We start from the raw sequence: 22764 nt of genomic DNA, 5'->3' as shown, positions 1-22764 counted from the left end.
CAGCTAGGCCATCTTTGTAGGGCACTGCACAAGCATTGGCATCCAGCATTGCCCCTTCACTGGCATTGTTATGGCACAGCAGCAAAACCACACTGCCCACAGCACATAGTCAACATGGCTGATATGCCTTTGCATGTACAACCCCATTTTCTCACCCAGTTATCCTTCAACTACCAGACCACACATTTTATTTGTCTGTATCTACACCCCATCTGAACACCCTCTAAGTCAGCATTATTCTGACCCTGGTGCTCACTGTTAGAACACACATCCTGTCATTGTCCAGTGGCAGATCATCACTCTGGCAAGCAATTGGACAATCACAGAAAGCAAAAGGGAGACAAACAAAGCCAATAGAAGCAGAAGTTCATTCTGACAATACAAACCAGATTGTGGCATCATGACTAAAGATTAATTTACAGTTTACAGTTGTCCTGCAGCCAACTCTTATCTGCTGGAGCCGGGTGTCAATCAGGTCCCTGTCTGGGCTTGTAGTGCCTGACACCGCTGAGCTCTGTCATGGACAAGGAATGGTTTCTCCTCCCAGTGTGCTGATCCTCCTCCTTGGAAAACTGCACTTGCTCCCCCATGTCCTCTGCACCCAGGGTGTTGCCTCATTGCTTGTTCCAGTTGTTCAGAGTGCAGCACACTAGGACGACTACAAATTATGTGTTTTTTGAACAAAATAGAATGTACAGTATCTGCAAATAGACAAACATCTTGGATGAAATAATTCACCCCATAGATTTATGTGCGTGCACGTGTGTGTGTGTGTGTGAGATAATGATGAGCATTTCACCAAGATCTTCCTACGCCTCCTCTTCTTGCCTTCAAACAACCGCCACACCTTAAACAGACCATTGTTCACAGCTAACTACCCAGCCTTCAGGACAACATTTACCACAACACCATACAACACTGCCATGGCAACCTCTGCAAGACATGTCAGATTGTCGACATGCATACTACTGTCACACATGGAAACACCATCACCATGTTCACGGCAGATATTCATGTGATTCAACCAATGTTGTTTATCTCATATGCTGCGGGCAAGGATGCCCTGAGGCATGGTATATTAGTGAGACCAAGTAGATGCTATGACAATAGATGAATAGACATGGTGCAAACATCACCAGACAGGAATGTTCCCTCCCATGCAGGGAACACTTCAGCGGTCAAGTCTCCGATGATCAGGTAAGTGTCCTCCAAGGCGGACTTCAGGATACACAACAACGTAGAATTGCCGAGCACAGACTGATAGTCAAGTTCTGTACGCATGACAACTGCTTCAACCATGATCTTGGGTTCATGTCGCACTACAGGTGACCCCACGACACTGTTCTGTATCTGTAAAATCTTCGTTATTTTCCTGTTTTGACAGGATCTTCTCTCTCTCTCTCTCTCTCACACACACACATACACACACATATATAAATCTATGGGGTGAATAATTTCATCCAAGATATTTATCTATTTGCAGATACATTCTATTTTGTCCAAGAAACACACAATTTGTAGTCACAGTTAGTCAGTGTACCATTTTATAAATTCCTGCTTTCGGAATAAAACCAGCCTGATTCCAGGTTAGAACTTGGAGACTGATTCTGAACGAGGCCTCACATCTACAAATCAGTATCTGACCTGAGATGTCACCTTTTGTATTTCTGCCTGATTGAAGTTTGGAAAGTTAGGCAGACACTGATAAAACCTTTAATTATCTTGGGGCAGTGACTGGAAACTGATTCTGGAATTTACATCTCAGTCAATCGAAGCGTGTGTCTCCTTTCTAACAGAGTTCTCCATCAGCCATTTTATGTTTGTTCACTCCATTCACACCAGTTGTATGATCCTTTGATCTCTCCGCCTATAAACTCTGTGTCTGTTTGCCCTCTCTCACTGCACCTGACAAAGGAGTGCTGCTCCGAAAGTTTGAGATTTCAAATAAACCTGTTGGAACATAACCTGGTGTTGTGTGATTTTTGACTTTGTCCACTCCAATCCAACACCGGCACCTCCACATCACAGAAAGCTGTTGGGGTCAGTTCTTTAGATGTATTCAAGAGGGAGCTCAATGTGGCTCTTGTGGCTGAAGGGATCAAGGGGTATGGATAGAACGCAGGAATGGGACACTGAAATTGCATGATCAGCCATGATCATATTGAATAGTGGTGCTGGCTTGAAGAGCCAAATGGCCAACTCCTGCACCTATTTTCTATGTTTCAACACGTTGGAACATATGAACAAGGAACGTGAGGAGGCCATTCAGCCCTTCAGCTTGTTCCGCCATTTAATAAGATCATGGTGGATCTGATTGTAACTTCAAATTCACATTTCCACCCAGCCTAATAACTATTTACCTCCCCACTCACCAGGAATATATCAACCTCTGCCTTCAAAATATTCAAAGGGCAGAATCTTTCCAGTACCTCACAGAGTCACAGAGATATACAGCACGGAAACAGACCCAACATTCCAGCTCATCCATGCCGACCGAATATCCTATATTAATCTAGTCCCATTTGCCAGCATTTGGCCCATATCCCTCTGAATCCTACCTATTCATATACCCATCCAAATGCCTTTTTAAATGTTGTAATCGTCGCAGCCTCTACCACTTCCTCTGCCAGCTTATTCCATATACACACCACCCTCGCGTGAAAAAGTTGCATCTTTTTATATCTTTCCCCTCTCATCTTAAACCTATGCCCTCTAGTTTTGGACTCCCCTAACCTGAGGAAAAGACCTTGCCTATTTACTCTATCCATGTCCCTCATGATTTTATAAACCACCATACGGTCACCCCTCAGCCTCTGACACTCTAGGGAAAACAGCCCCAGCCTATTCAGCCTCTCCCTATCGCTCAAACCCTCCAATCCTGACAACATCCTTGTATATCTTTTCTGAACCCTCTCTAGTTTCACAACATCCTTCTTATAGGAAGGAGACCAGAATTGCATGCAATACTCCAAAACTGGCTGAACCAATGTCCTGTACCGTCACACCATGACCTCCCAACTCCTATACTCAACGCACTGACCAATAAAGGCAAGCATACTAAATGCCTTCTTCACTATCTATTTGCGATTCCACTTTCAAGGAACTATGAACCTGCACTCCAAGGTCTCTTTGTTCAGCAACACTCCCCAGGACCTTATCATTGAGTGTATAAGTCCTGACCTGAACAACTTGGGCAATGGCAAGAAAGTTGAGCGTGTTGATCTAGTTCTACATTCTCTCACAGGGGATAATATGCTCTCCAGATTTACCCTGTCAAGACTCAATAGGGTTTTATACGTTTTAATCAAATCACCTCCTACTGTCCTTAACTTCAGCGGTACAAGCCTAACCTATCCAATCTTTCTTTATAAGGCAACACACCCACTCCAGGTATTAGTCTGGTAAACCTTGGAATCCCTATAGTGTGGAAGCGGGCCATTCAACCCATCAAGTCCACACTGACCCTCCAAAGAGTATCCCCACCTATTCCACCCTATCACTGTTTCCCATTGCTAATCCACCTAGCCTGCACATCCCTGGACGACACTATGGGCAATTTATCATGGGCAATCGACCTAACCTGCACATCTTTGGACTGTGAGAGGAAACCAGAGCACCCAGAGTAAACCAACGTAGATACAGGGAGAATGTGCAAATCCCAGTTAGTCACCTGAGTGTGGAATTGAACCTGGTTCCCTGATACTGTGAGGCAGCAATGCGAACCACTGAATCACCATGCCACCCCAAAAAAAAGAGAAACCTTCTCTGAACTGTTTCCAATGCATTTACATACTTCCCTAAATTGTGTGATCAATACTGTACATAGCATTTCAGATGCGGTCCCACCTGAGCCCTGTATAGCTGATGCATAACATCCCTACTTTTGTATTCAATTCCACTCGCAATGAATGATACCATTTCATTAGCTGTCGTAATTACTTGATGTACCGCCGTACTATCTCTTATGCAATTCTCATACACTGGGACTCCCAGATTCCACAGCATTGCAGAGCCCTGCAATCTCTCACCACTTAATTAATATGTTCCTTTTTTTATTATACTTACCAAAATGAACAACTGCATTTTTTCCCACATTAGACTCCATTTGCCATAATCCAAGCTGCTCCCCCAAGGTGTGCTTGATATCCCAGGCTTAGAGCTGGATTGAGTTCTACAGAGAATTCAAACCTATAAAGGAGAATAGTTCTGTGGAACTGTAAGCCTTCTTTCCTTTCTATTTTTAATCTGCCCAAAAGAGTTGTTCGGAACAGACTTAATTTAAGTGACATTGCCTAGACATCCAGAGATGCAAATCACCCCAGTTGAACAATTCAGTACAGATTCTGCTCCTTTGCCTGTTTTCTAATTAATTACCTCAACTCCTAAAAGAATTACAGATTTCGCTTGGTTACTGGTGAGTGGCAAGTATTCTACAGTTTAACCATCCTCAGTATAGGAACCAATCTTTTTTTAGTTCATCACACAATCTCATCAGGTTTTACTCCCAAAGAGTTAAAATACGTAAAGATACACTGAGTATGATAATTTAGTTTGTAACTAAAGCCTTGGCTGAGGTAACAAAGGTGATACCGACACCTGGTTAGTTGAGGCATTCCATCACTGTAACAAGAAATGAATTGTGTCAATTTGTTAAATTTAATAGCTTATCTTTTTGAACTCATTTAACTCGGCTGTAATAGAAATTAAAAGCAGTGACAAAGTGAAATGCAACTTACCCTAAAAGTTCAAAGGAAATACATAGATGGTTTCTGAAGTAAAAATATTCTTTCATATGAATAACATTATTACTTCCGTCTTTGTCCTTCTTATGCAGGATATCTAATATCTTCAGTTCCACAAAAGCTTGTTGCTGAATCCTATTTTAAAAGTATAAACATGTATACAATGGTTCATATTTATACATTTTATTGAGCAATAGTTATGTATGTGGTTCTTTGTAACTGAAATTTTATCTGCAATTCTCATGCCCAGTACAGGCCCAAAGCTAGCACAAATTTTAAAACTCTATTTTAAAAAGTGAACATAAAAGCTGACTGCATGTGACTTTTGCAGTATTAGCTCCAGGCATTCCCGATACTCAAGAAAATACCCAACAATACATGGCCATTCACAGTCATCTAGGAAATTTACACATCCCTTTGGTTAGAATAGACTGTCGACAAGAATAGTCATATACCACCCAACTAGTCTTTCTGCTTCATTGTTGACAAAGGAACAATCAAAACTCAATGGGTGTTAGAGGAATGTGGATTGGATTCCACTGATCTGTCATTGTATTATGATACCCCCTCATTGAAATGCAAACAGGCTGGCTGTCTCAATCTCTTGAAGTGTAAAAAGTAAAATGTTCATCGGCCTAATGCACCTGCTGATTTGGAAAAGAGTGTCAGACTTGTAACATGTCACATGGGTAAGACAGCCATGTTTGCCACCTGCTTCTAAATTACATCCAAAGCTGTTCTGAGTCAGAAAGACCATCATGGCAAAACAATTATACAGCCAAGGTAATAAGTAGCACGACCTCGAAAATAGAAGAATTCTCCAAACAATTCCAACTTCAAGTCATCTGAGTACCATTATCCCTACAATTAAAGCAAAAGAAGCCTCACAACTTACTGAGTATCTTCAACTTTTCAAGATCTTCACTCAAGCTAAAGCAATAGCTTATCTAAGAAACAATAGGCCTGCGACAAATAAAACTGAAATAATTCCAAATTGTTTAATCATATTATTTTTGTCATCATCTGTATCCAATAATTGTGACAGTGATAATGTGTGTGAGTTGAGTGAGTGAGACATTAAGTGTTTACAACCTTTGGGAAAAGAGTGGGATAGCAAATAACCTTTTTAAATTCACAAAGCTTATACTTCAGTTGGGCCTCTCTCACTGTGGAGGTTAGAATATACACTTATCTTGAATGTAAATATGTTTTGATCACAGGCAGTAAAGCGAAAACATATTCTGTGACAATGTTATAATTGAAGTGCAGTGACAGAATTTAGTTGACAATAATTTGCTGCAGTCTAAAACTCCGCTTTGCAAGTTTTGGTTTTGCTTTATCCCACTCATGCTCTTTTACTTGAAGATGTTAGGGAACAGTCCAAAAAGTACTACACATCTCGAATAAGAAAAATTGCACTCTTCAGTGTAAGCAGTCTTAAAAGGTGGACTAATGAAGTTCTGGAACAATGCAGGGCACATGTAGTAAAGGATAGGTATAGTAGGGAGTGTGGAGTAAAAGGTTAGGAGAGGAAAAAGGTAAAGGAGGATTGCAGCAATGAGAGGCTAATGTGAAAATAGAACAGGGTGGAGGTAGGTAGGACAGAGGTAGAGGCAGGAGAACAGGAGGGTAAGATGCAAAAGGGTGTTGTTAAGTATTGCAACAAGGACAAACACAGAAACATTGAAAACAGAAGCAGAAGTAAGCCATTCGACCTTTCATGCCTCCTCTGCCATTCAATATGATCATGGCTGGTCATCCAACTCAGACCCTGTTCCCAATACCCTTTGATCCCTTTACAGCTTCTGATGTAATTTAAAAGTAGGTGGAAATATGTCTAATTCCCTCTTGAAAATATTCAATGTTTTGGCCTAAATTGCATTCTGTGGCAGAGAATTCCATAAACTCAACATTCACTGAGTGGAGAAATCTCTCATGTCAGTCCGAAATGGCCTACACTAGGGGAAATGATGGCCTAATGGTATTAACACAAGATTATTAATTCAGACACCCAGATAATGTTCTGTGATTATGGGTTCAAATCCTGCCATTGCAGATGGTGGAATTTGAATTAATTTTTTTTAAATCTGGAATAAAAACTCTAATAATGACCACAAAACCATTGCCAATTGTCAGGAAAAGCCCATGCCGTTCACTAATGTCTTTTACGGAAGGAAATTTGCCATCCTTCCCTAGTCCAGCCTACATGTGACTACAGACCCACAGCAATGTGGTTGACCCTTAACTGCCCTCTCGAATGAGCAATAAATGTTGGCCTAGCCAGTGACGCCTACATCCCATGAATGAATAGAAAATACCTGTAACTTTAGATATGATCCATAGCTCTGGACTCCCTGGTCATCAGGAACATTGTGTTTTCCCTCTCTGGTGCTGTTAAAAGATACCCCTCATTCTTCCGAACTCCAGTTAATATAGTCCTAACTGAACCAATCTCTCTTCAGACATCAGTCCTCCCATCCCTGGAATCAATCTGGTAAACATTTATTGCACTGCCTCCATAGCCAGAACATCCTTCCTCAGATAAGGAGACCAAAACTGAACACAATACTCCAGGTGTGGTCTTATCAAAACCCTGTACAATTGCAACAAAAAAAAAATGCCCCTGTATTCAAATCTTCTCGCTATGAAGGTCATACTATTCACCTTCACTGCCTGCTTACTTACAACAACAGATGTACAAGGACACCCAAGGTCTCATTGCATCTCCCCTTTCCCAATTTATCAGATAGTAACCTGCCTTCCTGATTTTGCTACCAAAGTAGATAGATTCACATGTTTCCACATCATACCTCATCTGCCATGTATTTACCCAGTCACTCAACTTGTCCAAATCACCGTGAACCATCTCTGCATCCTCCTCACAGTTCACCCTCCTACCCAATTTTGTGTTGACTGAAGAAGGAAAGAAAGAATGATAAGGAGTAAAGAGGGAACGAAGAATTGAAAACAGTATGAGAATAAGGAGAGGAAGAAGAGAGAAGAATGGTGCAGCAAAAGAAAAATTTTGTGATCTGATTGAGATGTAAGGTAGTTTGAGAGAGGACAGCAGAGCAATATTGTGTAAGAAAACAACACCGTGTGCCATGAAGGATCCCTACAATAAGGTACAAAAAGTGCAGAAGGTATTAATGGGTTATTTTGAGTGGTATTCAAGCTTGGGACAGCAGCAAGACAGTAAGAAAATAGAAGAATAGTGATAACTTAGAGCAGGGATTAGGTCAGGTAGTCAAAATTTGTACGTGAATGGACATAGAGGGAATTGAAGAATCATCAGCATGACATTTTGCAGCTGTTTCCCCTAGGATAGAGAGTGTTGCAAATGTCAAAATAATTAAAGGAACGAGTAGTAGTAATACCATACAGAATAAATGTAGATAAAGAGGAGGTTATTAAAAAGTTGGCAGGCCTCAAAATAAAAATGTCACCTAGTCAAAATGGGATGCAATAAAACAGAAGATGCTGCAGAAACTCAGCAGGTCTGACAGCATTTCTGAAATGAGAAATAGAGTTAATATTTTGAAGAGTGGGTCCATTTCTTCAACTCCACATTCCACCCTTTCTGTGGTGGATAGGATTCTCAACTGTATTCCCACCCATTTCCCACACTGCTGTGCTCAGTCTTTCTTTTCCATTCCAGAACTGCAATAGGGATCCCCTTGTCCTCACTTTCCAACTCACCAGCCTCCACATTCAAAGAATCATCCTTCACCATTTCTGTTACCTTCAGCATGATGCCACCACCAAATTCATCTTCCCCTCCCCTGCCTGTCAGAGCTCTGAAGGAACTTCCTTCCAAAGACAACCTGGCCCATTCCTCTATCACCCCCAATACCTTAATCCCAGCTGGAGGCACCGTCCCATGCAATCAAAGGAAGTGCAACACTTATTTTTACCTACTCCCTCCATACTGTCAAAGGCACCAAACACTCCTTCCAGGGCAAGCCGTAACTTGCCAATATGTCTTTCAATTTTTCTACTATATTTTTTGCTCACAATGTGATCTCCTTTACATTAGAAAGATCAAAAGTAGATTAAGTGACCAATTTCTGGAACACCTCTGCTCAGTGCATAAGCATGAACCTCATAAGCATGACCCTTGCCATTTCAATATGCCATTGTGCAGTCATGCACACACATTTTAGTCCCCCTTCCTGTTGCAGTGTTCCAGTAAAGCCCAATGCAAGCTGGAGAAATGGCACTTTATTTTTCACTTAGGCACTTAGCCTTCTGGACTCAATACGGAGTTAACAGCTTCAGAACATGACATGCATGTGGATTGTCATAAGTTGTGTGTTAAAGTACCATGTAACAAACCTGTAAAGCAACAGGAGCAGTGTAGATACACAATTGCTTGAAGGACAGAAAGCAGTGGTGTAGAAATTATTCAAAATGGAGGGAAATATACCCTGGTGTTCTTCAGTGGTCCACACCCATTTTGATATGTATATTAATTTCCTGAACCCAAGGCAAAGTTTACAGATGACATGAAACTTAGAAATATAGGAAATAATCAGAAGCATAGCAACAAACCTCAGGAAGACATAATGTAAAAGCAGAATGCTCTGGATACTGGAAATCTGAGATAAAACCAGAAAATGCTAGAAAGCACTCAGCAGGTTTTAACATCAATCTGTTCAGATGTGTTACATCTCTGATACACCTCTGGAACAGGCGGGTCTTAAACCCAGGACTCCTAGACCTGAAACACTGACTACTTCTCTCTCTACACAGATGCTGCCAAACCTGCTGAGTTTTTTGCAATGTTATGTTTTATCTGAGGAAAATATAGATAGACTGGTAAAATGGGAATATTTGTGGCCCCCCACAGCCAAATTTCAATGAGGAGGAAATATAAAAAAAATTATATTTTAAGTAGTTGCAGGAACAAAGAGACATATGGATGGAAGGACAAGTTGGGAAGACTATTAAAAAAGCAAATGGATTCATAGCATTATTAATAGAAGCATCAAGTCCAAAAGCAAGGAATACTGATTCTTAACAAAACAATGTTTAGGCAATCAGCTGCGAAACAGATGAGCAAAATTGGCTTGTCCTCCTTAGGAACTTTTGTACCCAGCAGCACCTCTGTAGAGGCAGTGGCTGCTGCTAGAACTGCATCACTCGCAATCTCAGATCAAGTTCAGACCAGACACAGGTCAGTGATGGCAGGAGGGGTTTTGTGAGGAAACGACTCAGGTTGGCCAGCATCAAGGGAAGGGAAGAAGCTTTGAGCAGACCACACCCCTCTTTCCAATGCTGGGTCCCCTAATGAGGCACAGCCTTTGAACAAAGCAACCTCTGCCCCAGTTCTCCACAAGTAAACAACCAGTATGCCTGTAGTAACAGCAACTGACTTTCTAACTCCAGGAACAGGAATGCAGGAACCAATCTGGGGTGCACTGCACTAATGCAAATGACTTGAACCCAAAAAACACAGATAAGTTCCAAAAATATGTAGCAAAGTGGGCTTTGGATGTTGTCTCCCTCATTACATTTCCAGCTCCTGGGAATTAAATAGAAACAATACCATATGGAAGGACAGATAATGGGACTGTAGAAGCCAAATAAGTAAAAGAAATTTTCTTCGCTGGAAAGACAAGACAAATGTAAAAAAAAATGCAATTTACATTGTTGCAAGAGTATTTACCTGTGACAAGTAAAACTTCCTTTTATGTTTTATAATTAGTTCGATCTTTATGTTTTGTAATGAGTTATATTGTTATACCAACTGTATTTTTTATTATATTTACTTCAGAACTCAACAGCATCCTGTTTAGCAAAGTTATTAATATAAGTAGTGGAGGATTGTCCTTTTATTCAAGCTTGGAGGGAGATCCTAAATTTTGATATCATTTACTGAAATTTATAAGGCTAAAAACATAATAATGAATGTTTTAAACTATTGCATACTAAATTAATTAAATTAAATATAAAACTACTTCTGTGGGTCATTAATGACTGCTTCATTAATGCCCTCATTTAAAGTCTTTTCCCTTTCAAAAGTCTGCCATTGCATGTTTTCTTTGGCCCGTCATTTTATCTATGGGAGTTGCTGTTATCTAAGTCCATGTGTGTCCCAGTTTCCAACATCCACCAATTAGTAGAATTAACTGAATACAAGGTGACAGATGTATCTGAGCATAAAATGACATGCAACTCACTTCTTTTTATTCCTGATTATCTTGATAGCCACAAGTTCATTTGCTTTATGGTCCATACATTTTACCACTTGTCCAAAGGATCCTTTACCTATCACTTCAAGAATTTCATACCGGTATGCAATATGGTCATTCAATACCTAAACATAGAAGCAAGAGCATTTTTAGAGTCATAGAGTCATAGAGAGGTACAGCACGGAAACAGACCTTTCGGTCCAACTCGTCCATGTTGACCACATATCCTATATAAGTCTAGTCCTATTTGCCAGCATTTGGCCCATATCCCTCCAACCCTTCCTATTTATATACCCATCCAGACGCCTCTTAAATGTTGTGATCATACCAGCCTCCACCACTTCCTCTGGCAGCTCATTCCATATACACACCATCCTCTGTGTGAGAAAGTTGCATCTTATGTCCCAATTCTATCTCTCCCCTCTCACCATAAACCTATGCCCTCTACCTTCGGACGTCCCCACCCCAGGGAAAATACCTTGCGTATTTACCCTACCCATGACCCTCATGATTTTATAAACCTCTATAAGGTTACCCCTCAGCCTCCGATGCTCCAGCGAAAATAGTCCCAACCTAATCAGCTTCTCCCCATAGCTCAAACCATCTAATCTTGGCAACATCCTCCATAAATATTTTCTGAACCCTTTCTAGTTTCACAACATCCTTCCTATAGGAGGGAGACCAGAATTACATGCAATACATCAAGAGTGGTCGAACCAATGTCCTGTACAGCCACAACATGACCTCCCAACACCTATACACAATGTACTGACTAATAAAGGCAAAATATTACAATGAAAGATCTGTACTTTTTTATTCCAATCAATGAACTCACATATAAACAGCCAATTTGATGTGTTAGTCTATACAGAACATTTTGAAACTTCATCTGTAGCCAGTTTCCTTAGCCATTTTTGGTTAATCTGTCCTTTTTTCACATAATTGATTCTAGCATTTAGAGAATCATGGGCTCCAAAATCCTAAGCTCCCCACTCTGCTTCTGGACGCATGTTGACAAAAGCCTGCATACTCTTTTGGAAAGAAGTCCTACAGTCATGTAAAATTATTATTGGTCAAATAGAAGCAGTTGCGAATCCCATATGCAATCAGTTACTTAGTGCAGGAAAGCCCAGAAAGTTACACCAGGGAAGCTGAAGAAAGCAGAGTTCAATTCCCCAGTAAGATTTCAATGTCTGGATCAGGTTAAAGGGACCAAGTGACTGAAGAAAAAATAAAATCACCACAGAAATAATGGGCAATATGGAAGGTGGCAAGTTTAATGGCTATAGGCTATTAACCATGTACAGAATATTGACAACAAAATTACCATGGGAGGGAATTACATTTTTGGTCATGCTAACCAGAATAACTAAGGACGGTCATTTTCAAGAAAATTATATAGAAAAATTGTTAATGAAATTAAGTAAAGAAAGGAAATCATTCTTAGATCTGACAGTGTATAACAGCTATTACAGATGCAAAAGGTCAATGATAGTCAACGCACAACCATAACTCTAAAGACACCTTATAATAGATTAAAAAGTCTAGTGACGAACATGTTAGCAAGGTAAATAACTTGCTAACTAATTACCACAATCACCTTGGAGAGACTTTCAGAGAGAAACCATCATTCCCTGCACTATGGTCATTCACAGAACATACTGTACCCCAATAAATCTTTAACCAAGGTCCCCCACTCAACACATTAATACAACTTGAAAACATCTTTGTCCTTTTCCTCTCTCCAAGTTCCTTAGTTTTATTTTCCTGCATATTGTAAAAACAGGCAGTTATTTAGATTGGAGGTCAAAGAATGCTGCTGATATTTCTCCTTTTTACAAATAGTTTACAGGAGATATTAGCACACAACTGAGAGAAGAGCAGATGGTTAGGTTACCATTGTCCAGAAACATAACTTGTCCAGACACATAACTTGTCCAGCCATATAAACATTGTGGACACAAGACCAGGTCAGAGACTGGACATTCTGCAATGAGTTACCCATCTCCTGACTCCCCAAATCCTGCCAACCGTCTACAATGCACAAGAAAGAATGCGATGAATCCTCTCCAATAATCTGGCTGATTGCAGTTCCAGCAATATTCAAGAATGTCAACACAATTCAGATCAAAGTAACCTTCTTGACTGGCAATCCATCCACCACCTTAAGTATTCACTCCCCCACTGATGCACAGTGGCAGATGTGTGCACTGTACACAAAATATACTGCAGCAACGTTCCCAGATTTCTTTAACAGCACTTTCAAAACCCATGATTCCTACCACCAGAAGGACAAAGGCAGTTACACATTGGAACACAACGTCCATTAAGCTCCTGTCCAAACCTAACACACTTCTGACTTGGAACTATATTGCTGCTCCTTCACAGTCACTAGGTCAAAATTGTAGAATTGTGTTCCAAACAGGACTATGGGTATACCCATATCACAGACTGCAGTGATTCAAGAAAGCAGCTCACGAATACCTTCTCAAGGATAACTAGGGTCAGGCAATAAATGCTAACTGGTCAGCAATGCTCCTCATGAGGAATGACTTCAAAAAAAAGCTCAAAGTCTTCAAGCATCCAGTCCTTAATTAACCAGGAGGAAAAGACAATCGGAATAGTGGGCATTAATGTCTGCTTCCCAAACTGTGAGAATGGAAGAGTTTGAAGATCCTGGCTCAGAACTGGTTTGTGATGGCCAAGGAATATATTCAAACTTTGATTATGGAAACAGATAAAGAAAAATATGTTTGCCTAAAGCTGAAAAGTAAGATGAGGATATTAACAGTGACAGGAGACCTCTAATAAGTTTTGCTTTATCTTTTATATCCTCAGAATAAGCAAGCAAAGAAATAGCTGATGATTGGATACCAGCCGATCTAAATCTGGCACTGGTTGCAGACACTAACTCAGCCATCACTTTCATTCTCACGTGCTCACCATCCCAGATAGAATCACTAGAAATTTCTGAAATAGTTTGGATGAGAAAATGTTACTGGGAGGGTCACTAAGTACAAGGAAGGCAGACCAGTTAAATGGGGAAGGCAAACCAGAAGATCTGGGCTGCACCCAAACTCCTGACCCACTGTAACCTCCCTAATCCCAGGAAGTAAATGTATGTGGAATTTACCCCATAGGAGGAGGCCATTCACATCATCATACCTGTCTCTGTTACTCCTAATGACTGCCATTGAAATTGCCTCTTCTTAATTTCTTTTTCCTCCATTCTTTCTTTATACTCTCCCCTTTCCTTAACGGGCTGAATTTTCCCATTTTCAAATAAAGCATTTTGTTGAGTGAGAGTCATAGCACCTAGTTGGCCACGTCTCAGCGGATATTTTTCACATGCTATTTCCGCTTTTCAATAATTATGCAACTGGGCTCTCGGGTGCGTTTCTTGGAGAATTGTGTGGGAGATGTTCATCACTTCTAAGATGTTCTGGCATTCACACCTTGGGTGTCCTATATAATGCTGAGCTGCATATTATTTCAGGTGCTACAAGCCAGGAATTGTCCTCACATGACTGTTATTAAGGTCATGTCCTGGAGGAAAGGAAAACTTGCCTCCTGCTCTGCGGACAGGGACCTGGAGATGTTGGTGGGCAGCGTGCTTTTATGTTTTATGGTCTTACTTACTCAGGACACCTCACTACCACTCCTGTCGCTGTACCACCAGTAACTGCTCTTCCTTCCACTTGTATCACGATCAAGCTGTCCCTTTGTCTCATTTTATGAAAAATTGTCCCACTCCCCAAACTAATGTCACCATAGCAACCTGAGAGATTTAACCCTAATCCCAGGACTAGTTGCACTTGACCTGCAGGACAGATTGTGGTCCAATCTCCAGACTGCAAGGTTATGGATCCCCAGACTCTAATTGGATCAAGTGCCTGACTGACTATTGCCAACCCTTGGACTAGAATAGAATGAGCCTTGTTACACACTGTGGCAGTACCTTATGGCTGGCTTTAGTCCCCTTCACCCCACTAATGCACGCTCCCCTTTGACTTTTACACATGGTCATTTGCTTGATTCTCATGCAATGTGTTTGCCATGTAAGTGGTATGATGTTGATTTAGCATGGTACTTTACAGAAATATACCCACACCCTTAACTTTTCAGTGCTCCCCGCCATGGCAAGCTGCCTACCTCTTCTTCTGCACTAAAAAACACACAAGTCACAGATGCTGGCTTCCTGCAGCTGAGCACTAACCCTGCATGTTAAGAAAACAATGTGACCAACAGAGAAGTAGTGCAAAGTGAATATGTGCTAAAAAAGGAAGCTAACAGTCATAGGATGCATTCTGTGTATGAGATGCACGTTTGCACTTGCAGAGACCTGGCAGAAGCAAGGCATAAATTCCTCTGCTCCAAAATGAAGTGTTTAAGTGCTGAACCTACAGTCTCAGCCACTTATCTGAAAATGGCAAGTAAAATCTTTAAAAAAGAGCAATTATGTAAGTTATACAAAGCCATATTAAAGATATTTTATTACCTTAATATAAGAACCATGTTCATCATCAAAGCAAACGTTGCGCTGTTTCTCAGGAGAACATTCAAACTTTTTGGCATTCAAACCAAGGAACCAGATTTCTTCATAATTTAGAATTTCTTTGCATTCATAATTTGTCAATCCATTCTTAAAATGCATCAGAGCTTCTATTCAAATAGGACAAAAAAGACAGCAGTAGATTTTACAGCTGACTTTCCTCCAAATGGATTTTAAGCAAAAGTATTTTTTACCCTATAATTTTTGATGAGGTTCTGCATAAGAAATTATCAGAATCTGAGAACTTGAAGATAACTTTGAGCATGGGTTAATAATTGGTTGAGTGGTCAGAGGGAGGGATAAACGAAAAGTTAACATCCATATTTGCAAGTGACAGTAAATTAGAATAGCAACCTAGGTAGATGGGAGCAAGATATTACAAAAGCATATAAAAAGATTAACCCAGTGGGCAAAACAGAAAAGTGAAGGTCAAATGTGGTTTCAAATTGCATCCAATAAACCCTTTTCTTTCCTAAATGGTGAGGGTCTAGAGCCTGTAGAAAAGCAATAGGATTTTCTAGTCCAAGCTCACAAATTGCTAAAATCTAGCTCACAAGTACAAAAGGTAACAAAAAATCTTTGATAATATCTATGATCTGTGATCTATGATTAGGGGTGCAACTTGTGTCTTTTTGGTTAAGTCCAAATTGCATCAGTATTTTTTGCAGGGATTCTTGCCATGAAGCCGAGCAAATTTTCTTGCCATATCTGACCAGACTCACTTCAGTTCTAATCTACCACACCCCTATGGTGTCCCTCACATCCGATTCAATCCCCACCTTATCACAGTCTTGTTCCTGGGACAACTCGTCACTGCTGGGATATCCTGCAATTGACCCAAGCAGCTAACCAATCATGTCCAAGCCTCTGGACTGGTATTGGAGGCTCTTGACTTACTGAGCCAAGATCCCATGAGCAGAAGCTGTCCCTGTTGACTTGACTGAGGCCTACTGACACCATGCCAAACTTCCTACCTTTGTGTCTGCACTGACTGGCAAGGCAAGACAGCAGGGGTGATCTAAGTATCCAGGTAGGGTTCAAGTGAGCGAGCACTATGGAAGTGAGTGAAAAGCCTGGAGATGCAGTCTGGTCCAGTCCTTGAGTTCAGTGTGTATCCCAGAGTGCACAGTGTCCTGGCTGTTGCATTACAATGGTAATTGCCAGTGCAGCACTGAAGTGCAGAAACATTCTATGAGTGGATCAGAAAAGTGCCATGAAGGTTCTTAGAGACTGGAGTGTATTTGTTGCCAATGTTCAAGGAAGTGCGGTGCATGTGCCGGCGCCTATGGAGCCTGCCCACAGTCCACCAAGAAGGTCCTTTGAAGCAAGTGGCAAGCAGTATTCGCCAGCTACCTGCTCTAATTTCTATTCTCTCAGCATCTAGCTTGTTTGTTGTGTTTATTCAGGTAGGGAGCAGAATGCTTATGAGGCAAGTTGGGCCATTAACAAGGCATTTAGCAAACAAAAAACCCATTTAATTGGCAACTCACCACTGCCTAGCAAGAAACTTGCCGTGCTGTTTGTCAAGAGCGTAAAAGATGAAGCAAGATGCTCCTGACGTCAAGTTAGACATCATTATACTTATTGTCCAATTCTGCCACAAATCCCATCATAATCCACGTCACTAAATTAGACTGAGCCACTAATCGCTGACCTATATTAAGAGTCATTTTTATATCACACTTGGGACAATGTAAATTTTTATGGTGGGTTGGAGGAGCAATTAATGCCAAGAAATTACTATGAGAAAAATAAAGTTCATTTGACTAAAAGGTGGCTTTGGTTTTGGCTTTGGCTAAACTTTCTGCAGTTATCAAATACATAAGAAGGTCAATTTTAAAGGCAAGTAGATAATAGGTGGACAATGTGGCCACACTTGGTGATTGCACATTATTGATGGTGTCAACCCAGAGCCAAGTCAATAGCAACTGCATGATTTTTCATCATGTTGTAATGATAGCTGTTGTCATTCAGTTTGTGTGTGTGAAAATTTACTCAAAATTGCAGTTGGGTTCTGTCATAGAAAAGATTAATCGCTTAATAACTGCACACAAGCTAAAATAAAAGGGAGACTCTCTTCATCTGTCTCCACACCCCTGCAGCAAACAGAACAAGTACTGTAATATTGCTGTTAAGTATCGTACCTTCAGGTGTCATTGGCAGCTTGAAACCTTCGAAGATCCTCCCTTTATTAGATTTCTTTGCATGGACATTACAACTGGTCTCTGGCTGATTCTCCTTTGAGCCACATTGGATTATCTGCCGCAGATCATTGCCGTCAGTGTTCACATCCTAGTACAAAGAAAATAATGTTATTTTTCTTTTTTGTCTAAATGTTTTTGTTGACTGGTGCATTATCAGCATTTTTATTGTTGAACACTAAAAAGTGCATCTATTGCTCTGTTTCACTATGTAAAAAGTAAATTAATCTTGTTTGAAACATCATGACGCAGCACAGGGACAGGTGGAAGTTGAATTTGGAAATTCTAGCCCACTAACATTGCTGAAAAGCCAGAAGGTCTGGGTTCAAGCCCCACTTTTGCCAGACTTATGCCATAGCATATCTGAACAGAATGATTGAAATACCTACCTCAAATTTTGTTCTTATGCATTCACAGGATGGGGGCATGGTTGGCTGGGCCAAAATTCACTGCCCATGTGAGTCAACCACGTTGCTGTCAGTATGGAGTCACATGTAGGCCAGACCACGTAAAGATGGTAGTTTAAGATAACGAAGTGTGGAGCTGGAGGAACAGTCCAGGCAGCATCAGAGGAACAGGCAAGCTGACATTTTGGGTTGGGACCCTTGTTCAGAAAGGATGGTAATTTCCTTCCCTAAGGGCATTAGTGAACCAGATGGGGTTTTCCTGACAATTGACAATGGCCATCATTAGACTTTTAATTCCAGAATTTAATTGAATTCATATTCAAGCATCTGCCATGGCAGGATTCGAACCCGGGTCCCCAGAACATTACCTGGGTCTCCGGATGAATAATCTACCAATAATACCTCTAGGGTATTACCTCCCCATATAGTAACTAATAAGACTTTCTTACCATCTGATGGGTATTCAATTAAATTAGCGAGTTGCAATGGATACACTCTGCCATGTTGCATGAAAAACAAAACAAACAATCTGATGGAATATTTCAATATTATTTACATTTGTTGGCATTCACATCCTGTAATCTTCTACTGCCCTCACAACTGCTTCTTCCTTTTACTGCTGCTGTGCTTCAACAGGGTACTTTGTCAAGCTTCCTGACATCCTCAGAAACTTTCAGCTTATGAGGTGAAGCACACACTAGAGCGCTGACACTCATCTTGCACGAGAGCTGGCAAACAACCTAAAAGCAGCTGTAAGAGCAGGAGGAGATCCTGCGCACTGCGAATTCTGCACCAATGCAGTAGATATCACAGGCAGAGGGAGGGCATTCAACATTGGAGATTGCCAAGCTGAAACCAGGCACTGTTTGAAGTTTCATCATCTGCCATTTCCATTCTCTAATTGATGGTGCCTACAATAAATTACTCAAAAACCACGTGTGCCAGACACTGAGAATCACACTAGAGTTGTAATTAGTGTCTAAACACTTACATAAGTAACAAACATGACAATCTATTTTAAAATCTTTGTGAGCAGAGAATATTCCTGCAGTAGACTGTTCTTGGATGTTTATTGATATAAGAATCAATGTTCATCTTTGGGCGGATGCAGGTTATTGGAAAGTAAAAGGCCCATGGGAGATGTTAGACCTGACGGTTAAAGCAAAGTGATGAAATCCATTTCTTGGTGTATCCTATTGTACTGAGAAAGCCAACTATCTGTGAATTGTAACATTCTGAGCACACCGCACTCAGTCCCAAGAGTTGGTAGGTGCCTACATTCATTTCTGCCAATCAATGGGAGAGGGGCTTATTGCAAGGTTTTCAATGGGTCACTCTGGATGGTTTGGTGACTAAAGAGGATTTTAAAGGTTGCAGGCAGTGAATGAGCATGTAGGAGAGACACAAAAGCAGATTCCATTTCAGGAGTGCTGCAGTTAACTTCTGGAAAGGTAACTGATCTGTACAGATGTGTGTAGGGGACTCAGTGAGGGGGTCAAGAGCAACTGGGTGGATCTGTGCTGTCAGAACTCAGGAAGAGGTTTTAAGAGATGATTAGGTAGCTGGGAAGCAGAGAATGTGGGATGGTCACTGGTTTTCTGTTGGTGGGAGTCATGAGGGGTTTGGAAGAAGCCTGCACACTTCAGTGCAGCTGAGAGAGTGAGGTTTGAAAATCTCACAAGCAAGATTTGCTTGATGCAACTGAGCAAGATTAGAGCTTGGGCAAAAACCCTGAGGAAGACTTGTTTGATGAAGTAAGCTGTCAGTAAAAGCTGGAGTTATGCTGTGTAAGAGTACTAGAAAATAGGTTCAGAGAGTAGGGGAACAAACATCCATGAGAGAGGCCAATTAACCAGAATAGGAGCAATTGTTAAGGCAGTCCATTATATTGCAGTTCCTGAGGGGAACTTCAAAGCTAGATTAGCTGAAGAAAAGAATTAGAATTGCTGAAGTGGAATTAGATATTAATGTGACATTGATGTGTTGGGCATGGAGAGGTTGTTGAGAAATCCATTGGATTTGACTTGATTGCACTTAATACTTGCCATGTGTTGTGGGATGTTCAATCACAGTCTATTACCCATACTTACCACATATTTGTTCTGGATGTGTAGTAATTGTAACAAGGTCAACCAGGTGAATCTCATAGGAGTTCCCTGATTGGACCAGATTAACAGCCCCAATCAAGGAACCCTGGCTGACAAATAAGCACAGGAGTGTCAGACATCCTGTTCACTCTGAAAGCTGGCTCTAAGGGAGCTGGATCAGTGTCAAGGACTATTCATGTGTAAATAAAGTGTGACTTGTTGATGGGATAGGGGCCTCTGTGCAGTTATTTCAGGATGTTAGAAATTAGTTGTACATTTATTATCACCTGTCAAGCTATCAGAAGTCTCAAATGTTCTCGCCTTGCCAATGTGCACTGCTGCTTGTCATGTATGTCCTTTATGTTAGTTCATATGACTGTATAAGCATTCAAATTAAAGAGAAGTAGATCATGCACTCCTCAATCCTTTTAAATGACAGAACAGGATCGTGGCTGATCAGTTTTTTCTTTGATTTCTCATTTACCCCCTGATAACTTTGGTTCCCTTGCCAAATAATAAGAATCTATCTGTCTTCAAAATATCCAATGACCCCCACCTCCACCATCTTCTGAGGCAGAGAATTCCAACACCTCACAGAGGAAAAAAACCTCCTCATATCTGTTGTAAAAGGCAGCTCATAAATTTAGAGGAGGGACAGATGATGGAATGAAGAAACTGACAGCAGTCTCTGAGAAGATAAACATCTTGTGAAGTCTTGGGTGTTTTTTTTCAACAGGTGGAACAATAGAAACATCTTGAATAGGTGTGGTCAAGCTCCCACAGAACCAGGGATTTTTAGTTTTTAATTTTTAGTAGCAGTTGCCGTTGGAGTCTTGAAGAGGTGGAAGCTAATCTTTTGACCCTGTCTTGGATACAGTCAAAAACTAGGATTTCTCTGCCTGCTACAGAAGCTGCATGTGAGACAATCTGTTTTCTGAATTTGCCTTTTTGACAAGGGTGAGTTTATGGGATGTTACTATATTGGAACAGTTAATTAATAATAGTTACTGCATCAATCACTCTGTTAAGTTTTCCAATAGAGTTGTTATTCCAATTCCTTGTTTCTTTTGTTGTATTTTAAATATAGTGTTTAAATAAATTGTTTTGCTTAACGTCAAGTAAATTGACCAATCGAATTGCATTTGGAACACAGCACCTCACATTTCCCTTTAAGATACGAAAATGTTCAGGTCTGGACTACCTTCTTAATATATTTTGAGGACGGCTGGTCTGGTCCATAATGCATTAATGTGGCAGCAATAGAGTATCCTTCAAAAACAAAGAATGCCAGTGTGCTTAAAATATAGGTGAACACTTGCCACACAATTATAGTGTTTTTTTTCTCTGTAATATTGCAACAGGCTTAGAGCTAAGGCAATTTGCAAAAGCCACAAAGTGCAAGCACACTTACCGTGGCAATCTTTTAGAGATCAATAAACATTTTCTTTATTCATCTCACAACTGGAGTTCACATCAAATGCATTTGCCCCTCCTGTGACCTCTGTCCAGGTTATTGTGGCATTCTCTTTAATGGAAGGGTCCTCTTATAATGAAAATAGCAGCACCCTTATTTGGAGCCCTCCTCCAAAGCTGCAATCTGAAAAGATGCACTTTGTCATTCCATTGGTGGAGCAATTTTTTGATTGTCAGCAGCAGGACAGCTTTATGGGTAAGGTCAAATACCCTTTAAGAGTTGCTGGTCAGCTCCAAGTCATTTATGGGTTATGCATTAGAAACAGTAAATGACACTTACTAGTTGGTTTCATTTTACCATGAAAGACCAACTAACAGTCCAAAAGATTCATGTGTAATGAGTTTTTTTTTTCTTTATTCGTTCACAGGATGAGGGCATTGCTGGCTAGGCAGCATTTATTGCCCAGAGGGCAGTTGAGAGTCAGCCATATTGCTGTGGGCCTGGAGTCACATGTAGGCCAGACTAGGTAAGGATGGCAGTTTCCTTCCCCAAAGGACATTAGAGAACCAGGTGGGTTTTTCCCCAACAATTGGCAATGGATTCATGGTCATCATTAGACTCTTAATTCCAGATATTTTTGTTTGAATTCAAATTCCACCATCTGCCATGGGATTCAGACCTGGGTCCCCAGAACATTATCTGGGTCTCTGGATTAACAGTCCAGCAATAATACCACTAGGCCATTGCCTCCCCACTGTTAATGTGGTGGGAAATTAGAATCAATCAATTTTTCTACTTTTCACAATTTTTAAACAGAAAACCACAGCTTGAATATTGAATCAGAGATAGTAGGAACTGCAGATGCTGGAGAATCCGAGACAACAAGGTGCAGGGCTGGATGAACACAGCAGGCCAAGCAGCATCATAGGAGCAGAGAGGCTGACGTTTCGGGCCTAGACCCTTCATCAGAAAAGGGGGAGGGGGAGGGGAAGGGGGTTTTGAAATAAATAGGGAGAGAGTGGGAGGCGGATAGAAGAGGGATAGAGGAGAGGAAACAAACAGGTCGAAGAGGCGGGGATGGAGCCAGGAAAGGTGAGTGTAGGTAGGGAGTTAGGAAGGGGATAGGTCAGTCCAGGGAGGACGGACAGGTCAAGGGGGCGGGATGAG

At 40.9% G+C, this 22764-nt stretch overlaps 1 protein-coding gene across 1 annotated transcript in view; it reads right to left on the bottom strand.

Moving 5' to 3' along the window:
• The window catches only part of dyrk4 (dual-specificity tyrosine-(Y)-phosphorylation regulated kinase 4), a 73970-nt gene that overhangs the window by 40584 nt on the left and 10622 nt on the right, over positions 1–22764 (bottom strand). Inside the window, exons 4-7 of the mRNA XM_048610589.1 lie at positions 17633–17780; positions 15435–15598; positions 10925–11061; positions 4737–4877 (exon numbers count right to left, since the gene is read on the bottom strand). Coding sequence (XP_048466546.1) covers positions 4737–4877; positions 10925–11061; positions 15435–15598; positions 17633–17780 — 590 coding nt within the window. The remainder of the gene's footprint in view (positions 1–4736; positions 4878–10924; positions 11062–15434; positions 15599–17632; positions 17781–22764) is intronic.

Source organism: Rhincodon typus, chromosome 22 (assembly GCF_021869965.1).
Source record: "Rhincodon typus isolate 14 chromosome 22, sRhiTyp1.1, whole genome shotgun sequence".
NCBI lineage: Eukaryota > Metazoa > Chordata > Chondrichthyes > Orectolobiformes > Rhincodontidae > Rhincodon > Rhincodon typus.
This window is presented reverse-complemented; position numbering and strand designations above follow the sequence as displayed.